Source organism: Juglans microcarpa x Juglans regia, chromosome 3S (assembly GCF_004785595.1).
Source record: "Juglans microcarpa x Juglans regia isolate MS1-56 chromosome 3S, Jm3101_v1.0, whole genome shotgun sequence".
In the NCBI taxonomy this organism is placed as follows: Eukaryota; Viridiplantae; Streptophyta; class Magnoliopsida; order Fagales; family Juglandaceae; genus Juglans; species Juglans microcarpa x Juglans regia.
In genome coordinates this window covers 20523642-20530322 of record NC_054599.1, presented here as the reverse complement: position 1 = coordinate 20530322, position 6681 = coordinate 20523642, and the positions used below count along the sequence as shown (strand labels likewise).

Here is a 6681-nt window from a genome sequence, read left to right as displayed (position 1 = left end):
CAAAGAGAGAATGAGGGGGTCTAAGAAAAAGGTAAAGAGTACTTAGAAAGAAGGAACAAGACATTGCCACCAACCCTACAAATAATAGAGGAACATCCTTTTCCTTTGTTCATTGTTTCCCCCACATACCTACCTAAGTCATTAATTCTTATATTCCTCCAATATATATGTAACATGTGAACCAACTATTTTGTCTGAATTTGGATGTTTCTAGCCTGTCAATCCTGTCCTTCTATACAAACATTGGACACTTTCTTTTTATTTATTTTCCCCCTTTTATTTTACGGGCAAAGAAGTTACCCATCTTTTGTTTTTTGAGGTAAAAGAAACTTTACATAACTTTATTGAACATATATTTAATTTTAAAAACCATTTATAATTATGATTTATGTTTTTTGTATTAATATTCTAGTTATTATTTTTTTTCTTTAATTCCTCATTGTATATATATATATATATATATTGAATTTTGAGAAATGAGAGAGAAAAAATTAAATAAAAAATTTGGTTGAATATAATTTTTATTTTGAAGTTTAAAAAATTTGTATTAATTTTTATGTATTTTGTTTTGAAATTTGTAAAAATTGTACTAATTATGTAATGATTAGGTTAAAAATATGAATATTTGAAATTGAAATTGAAAAATATTTTGTATTTAAATTATGTTTAGAAAAGAAATAAATTTTAAAAATTTCACATCTCACCCCATTTACCAAACGTTCTATAATCTCGTCTTCTATTGCTTATAGCCACAAATTGAAATATTATACTTTAAACTTTAAACATTGATTCATTGATAATTTTCCGCTATGAACCAATTTATTTTTCTCTTTTTTCAATTTTTTTTCCAACCCCTAATACTTCTAAAATTAACCTAAATTTTATTAAAAAAAAATAAAAATGGGGGGAAGGACTAATTAAGTGAGCTCATGAGAAGCACGTGAGCTGACTCTTGCTGTCATCCACTCCTCCTCTCCAACTGGAAGGCATCGGCGTCGCAGCGAGCAAGTAGGCAGGCATTGAGCGAGCCGGAGGTTTCGTTTAACCACTGCCGCCGGTGGCCGGAGAAAAGCCTAAACTCAGAGTAAACGGCCCACTCTCATCAATTTCTCAAAATATCTGCCGTTCAGTCACTCTTACTTAAGCTCTTTTCAGTTCATATACTATTTCTCCAATTTCTCTTTCTTCTTCCTTTCCCTCATCGTTCGCAACGCATCTTACGGTTTTATATTTTCCTTTTTCGTTGTGGTTATTTTGCGGATTCAGAGAGAAAATTCGAGCAGAAAAGATTTAGTTTTTTCTTTTCCTTTTTCCCTCGTGATAAAGAGAGATGAGAACAGGGAAGGGTAATCAGGAAGACGAAGAGTACGAGGAAGAAGAGTTCAGCACCAAGAAATACGGCACTTCTTCCACTGCTAACAACAACAACGCCAGCAGCAAAGGTTTCTTTCATATTCAGACAAATCCTTCTGTTTTTTTCCATTTTTGGGCCTTGACATGGTATGTGTTATGCTAGATCCAATTCTGGAAGATCCCTATTTCCCTAGTATACGAGGCTATGTAATAAATCGATGCTTTCGTTTTAATATTTGCTTTGTAACTTTGTTTTGAAGCCAACCACAATGAACTCTTTTTTGAGCTTTTGTGTATTTCTAGGCGTTTCTCACTCTCTCTATCTCTCTCTCTCTCTCTGTGTCAAAATTTGGATTTTACATTTGAGTGGTCCAGACGATATTTGCTCTTGATTCTTTCGGAAAAGGGTGAAGTTAAGCCTTTTCGTTTTCTTTTGGTTATGCATCATTATCAATTAGGCGTATATTTTGATTTTTGGAAAATTTGGATTTGACTAAGGAGTAATGACTGCATTTTATTTATTTATTTATTTATTTTTGCCTTTGATATTTGGAGTCCTTACATTGGGATGTTGATTATGAAACTAGATCCTAAGAACAATGATAAGGCAAGTGCGATACGGTCAAAACACTCAGTCACAGAGCAGCGAAGGAGGAGCAAAATTAACGAGAGGTATGTTTGAATGCTACCGTTCAACTTTGGTAGCATTAACTGATATCATTGCAGTATAGCCTCAATCTCTCAACGACGTTTGTTCCGTAATGGTTTGATAACAATGGATTTAAGAGCTAACAGTTTTGATAACAGTTACTATAAATATATTTTTTGAATGTTAGTAGATTTTTTCATTAATGGAATTATCTGCCTTACCCTCTTATGAAGTGTTTCTGTGTGTCCATACATGAATACCATCATGAATATCTAATATTTAATGGGCGCACCACTAGAATTTTTTCACCACAGGTGGTCAAGGACTGATAGTGGAGTGTGTGATGCAGACTCAATAATTTTCTCTCCACAAGGCTTTATGGTGCAATATGATTTTTTTTTTCTTGATGCCTTTAGCTTCATTATTGCATGCTCTTTGATTGATTTTCAGATGTTTGAATGTTTAGTTTACTTCTATATTACATGTTCTGAAGTCAATAGAGCTTGTTGACATTTTTTATTTTTCTTTCAGATTCCAGATATTGAGAGATCTCATACCCCATAGTGATCAAAAGAGAGATACAGCATCATTCCTACTGGAGGTAGATCATTAGTGAATGACCTATCACTCACTTTTTAAAATTAGTTGTTAGTTATTGTGATTAATTGACGGAGATCAATGTTTCATTGCAGGTGATTGAGTATGTTCAATATTTACAAGAAAAGGTACAAAAAAATGAGGGTTCTTACCAGGGATGGAGTTCCGAGCCTACAAAGTTGATGCCATGGGTAAATTTCTTCTACTTGGCTTCGCGCAATGTTTATGTTTAAGGTCAACCTGAATGCTTGTATTTAATTGAGTTCTCACATGTAACGTTGAGCAGACATACTTGAGAAAGTCTTTGCTACTTTTGAAATGGAATTTATCTATGAATTAATCGAGTTCAAATAAGCTTTTGGTACTGGGGCTGAGGTATAAGGGCATTTAATCACGTGGACCCTTTAATGAAGGATGATGTTATGCTTGAGTGAACTTCTCACTGTAGTTAGACATATGCTTTTCATTTTTTGAACGTATTGACACATAAAATATCTGTAATTTTGGGGCTAGAAACTCATAATCCAAATTAATTTATTTTGCAAAGCTTCATAATCCTCTAAAAAGGGAGCTAAACTTTAAAATTAGTGTAATTAAAAAAACCTTATTTGCATGAGATTTTCAATTCCATTGGACGTTTATAATTTTTTTTTAGTGGTATGAACTTACATGAATTTCTTGTATCACTATCTCTATGATCAATAAAATCTTAATTACTAATCAAAAAAAGTTTTGAAAAATCTGATTTGCACGAAATTTTTCAATTTGCTCTGTTTTTTGTTTGCACGTGTAGCATAGTAATTATCGTGGTTGATCTATATCTTATATCATTATAATCATTGTTTATACGCAAGATATCTTGAATTTATCTGGCATTCATATATTTTCTTGAGCCTTGACTAGGCCTTGTCAAAGTTGATCATAAGTGTAATGCCAAAGCTTGAGTCTCAACAGTTCAAATGGAGACCTTGTTTGTTTGTTGCTGTAATATTGAACAACATACTCGTTTACTGAATGATTTAAGTGATGAGTTTGTCCTAGCAAATGAGCAGTTTTTTTAATTGAATTTTAAAGGGTGGTGAAGAGGGATCAAGGGATCAAGGAGTTCTTTAGAATAGGAAGCTTGTCTGCCTTTTGGAATTCTTGTCACTGTTAGCTTGTTCACCTGCTTGCATGAAACAGAGAAATAGTCACTGGCGTGCTCAGAATTTCGTTGGCCACCCTCAAGCCATAGAAAATATTTCTGGTATGGGGTCGACGTTTCCTGGGAAGTTTGACGAGAATAATGTCTCTATAACCCCAACCATGCTTACAAGCACACAGAGACGTGTAGAATCTGATCCTAGCAGGGATATCGCCTGCAAACCGATCGATCTGCAACCTGAGTTAGTGAACAAAGGATCAACTTTGCCCATGCCTCTGCAAACCAACGCGCTTGCTTCTGTCAGAAGTGATGGTGTGCAAGCCCATCCTCTTCAGGGGCCGTATTCTGATGCACAATCAAGTGAGTGTCCAACGACCAGTGAAACACTGAACCAACAGGAGGAGCTGATAGTTGAAGGGGGAACAATTAACATCTCGAGCGTTTACTCTGATGGGTGGGTAATTATAAAAATTATTGTATTTCTTGTTCTGTTTTTCCCTATAGCTATGAGGCTTTTTAAGATTTAAAAATATATGGCATGTTATGGTTTAATACCATTAAATATGGAGTCCTATAATCTTTGCTTTCATCTAGTGAGTTCTTGTCCCCTTATTCTTGTTTCAGTTATGATGCATGACTGCCTGTTCCTTGACAATCTGCTTTGATTCATTGTTCTAAAGAAGCTAAGTTACAGTTTAATTGAGGCATATGCGTCATGCATTTCCTTTGCTAGCTTATTTAGATTATTGGTCGTGATTATTTGACTTAGACAGACTGCCTCAACAAGCAAATTGTTGGCAGGCGGAGAATTTTTTTGTGTCCCCATTCTTGTTGAATCAGCTCCTTTATATGCAGTAATATTGGACTAAATGCATACAAAATTTAGAACTTTTTTTATGTTCTCATATTCCTTGGCTTTCTTTCTTGATATTTGTGAAGCCATCACAACTCTGTTACCATCCTGTAAGCGATTCATAGACTGCTCAAATTATTTGGCCCACTATGGAATTTGGGCAGGCATTGCTGACAAGTAATGATCCAGCTGCGCCAGCAAGTTTTTTTTTGTCTTAAAGAGAAAGTTGCCCTATTTAAAATAGTTTGTTGCTAACTGAAATTCACACCATATTTTGCTAATGGCATGTACTTACATCATTTTTTACAAAGCCTAATAGGTTCAGGTGCTAATGTATTAGCTGTTGATAGATTGGTTTTGGTGCTGGCCAGGCTTTTGAATGCTTTGGCACAAGCATTGCAGAGTGCAGGGGTGAATCTGTCACAGGCCAGCGTCTCAGTGCAGATTGATCTTGGGAAGAGACGAAACAGAGGGATGACTTCAGAAACATCCACCCCAAAGGTATAAATCAGACAATTGGTTTTTCCAGGAGAGTTGGCTAAGCTGGCTTTAGGTTTGTCAACTTTGTCTTCCTATTGTTTGAACATTTCACTCTCATCCCTTCCTCTCCTGGTTAGGGCTGAAAGTTGGTTGGTCCGGACCGGACCAAACTGAGACTGAGACCGGTCGGTCTCGGTCCATGAAATAGAAGACCAAAAGTTTTCGGTCTGGTCCCAGGGTAGGGTCTTTCCACCCCAGACCGGACCGGACTGACCGAATAGTAAAATAAAAAATATATATTTTATATATATTATTTATATAATAATTGTATAATTAATTATGTAATTTTTATCTAACCTATCACCATTTACAATATAAAATTTTAAATATGTAAATTGTAATTACAACTTAATATTAATGTAATTAACTAATCCACATTAATGTTCACTTAATTTTAATTTAGTAATTTAAATATTTTTTTTTTATTAATTTATCTGAAAAAAAACAGAAGGAAAAAAAAAATTGGGCTAGACCGAACGGACCGATAGCTACCGGTCCGGGGAAAAAATGGACCGAAAATTTCAGTCTATCACCCCACGGACCGGACCAACCAATTTACACCCCTACTCCTGGTTGCCACAAAGACGGTATACGAAAATTGAAAATACAAATTAGACAAGCTTGGATATTTTAATGGTTCTTTGTCTTTTTCTCAAGCAACCGGAGTTGCTAGTAAAATCCATTTTTCTAACACCTGCAGAAACAAAGCCCTTCTTCCTGCTGGCCTTTCCTTCCCTCTTATTTTCCTCTCTGCTGAAAGTGGATTGTTTTCTTTTCTCATTTTTTTCAGCCAAGTTCTGGACTTCAAGAAGTCACAGTTTGTTGTATAAGTAAATATAGATAATGGTACCATGCTTTCATTTTCCAGGATCACGAGATTCCCCCCTCTAGCCATCAAGCAATGGCACATCTAAAAGATGCAGGCCGCAGAGAGGACTCGGATCAAGATCAAAAGCGGCTAAAAACATAAAACTAATATGTGTATTCCTTGGATCTCTGATTTATCCAAGATTTTACTTGCTTACTTACTACTGTTTCATCTCCTGGTTATTGTGCATGCGGGTTTTAAACTTTTAACACTATTTCGTGATCTCTATCCAGAATTGCTCCATTAGTTATAAATTTATTCTGGTGTTCCTTATATGAATCAGTCCGAGTGATGAGATTGCCTGTACTCTGTTATCATATTTAATCTCAAATGTGTCGGAATGGAGGCATCCGCAGGCCAATTTTCTGGTACATAGGTTGGTTATTCCTGTGTTGTGCATTTCTTTGGTGCAAATGTTGCATTTACCTAGCCCACTGTCACTGGCCACAACTCAGCTGGTATATTTAGCCCCCATCTAACTTTCATCAACAGCTTCGTTTTCAGTTATCAAGTCTTCTGTTGACACAGACAGTTACAAGTGAATCCCTCCTGGACTCTCTCCTAATAAAGCTGAAAGGATTGGATTCAACTTCAAAATGTACCCTTAAAAGTAGGACTGTTCAAAAAAGCCGCCCACCCGGCCCAAACAAATTTCTGACCCGACCTGTAAATCAAAC

The 6681-nt window shown here is 35.6% G+C and overlaps 1 protein-coding gene across 2 annotated transcripts; it reads left to right on the top strand.

Annotated features, from left to right (window-relative positions):
- The first annotated feature begins 920 nt into the window (after positions 1-920).
- LOC121257278 (transcription factor BIM2-like) lies at positions 921-6260 on the top strand. Of its 2 annotated transcripts, none has more exons than XM_041158233.1 (8): positions 921-1084; positions 1327-1442; positions 1941-2025; positions 2534-2603; positions 2695-2790; positions 3782-4197; positions 4968-5097; positions 6005-6260. In XM_041158233.1, the coding sequence occupies exons 2-8, from the start codon at positions 1331-1333 to the stop codon at positions 6104-6106; spliced, it is 1011 nt and encodes a 336-aa protein (XP_041014167.1). In that variant the 5' UTR covers positions 921-1084; positions 1327-1330; the 3' UTR covers positions 6107-6260. The 2 variants fall into 2 exon arrangements, with proteins under 2 accessions (XP_041014167.1, XP_041014166.1); XM_041158232.1 differs by having other exon boundaries at positions 922-1084; positions 1267-1442.
- The last annotated feature ends 421 nt before the right edge of the window (positions 6261-6681 follow it).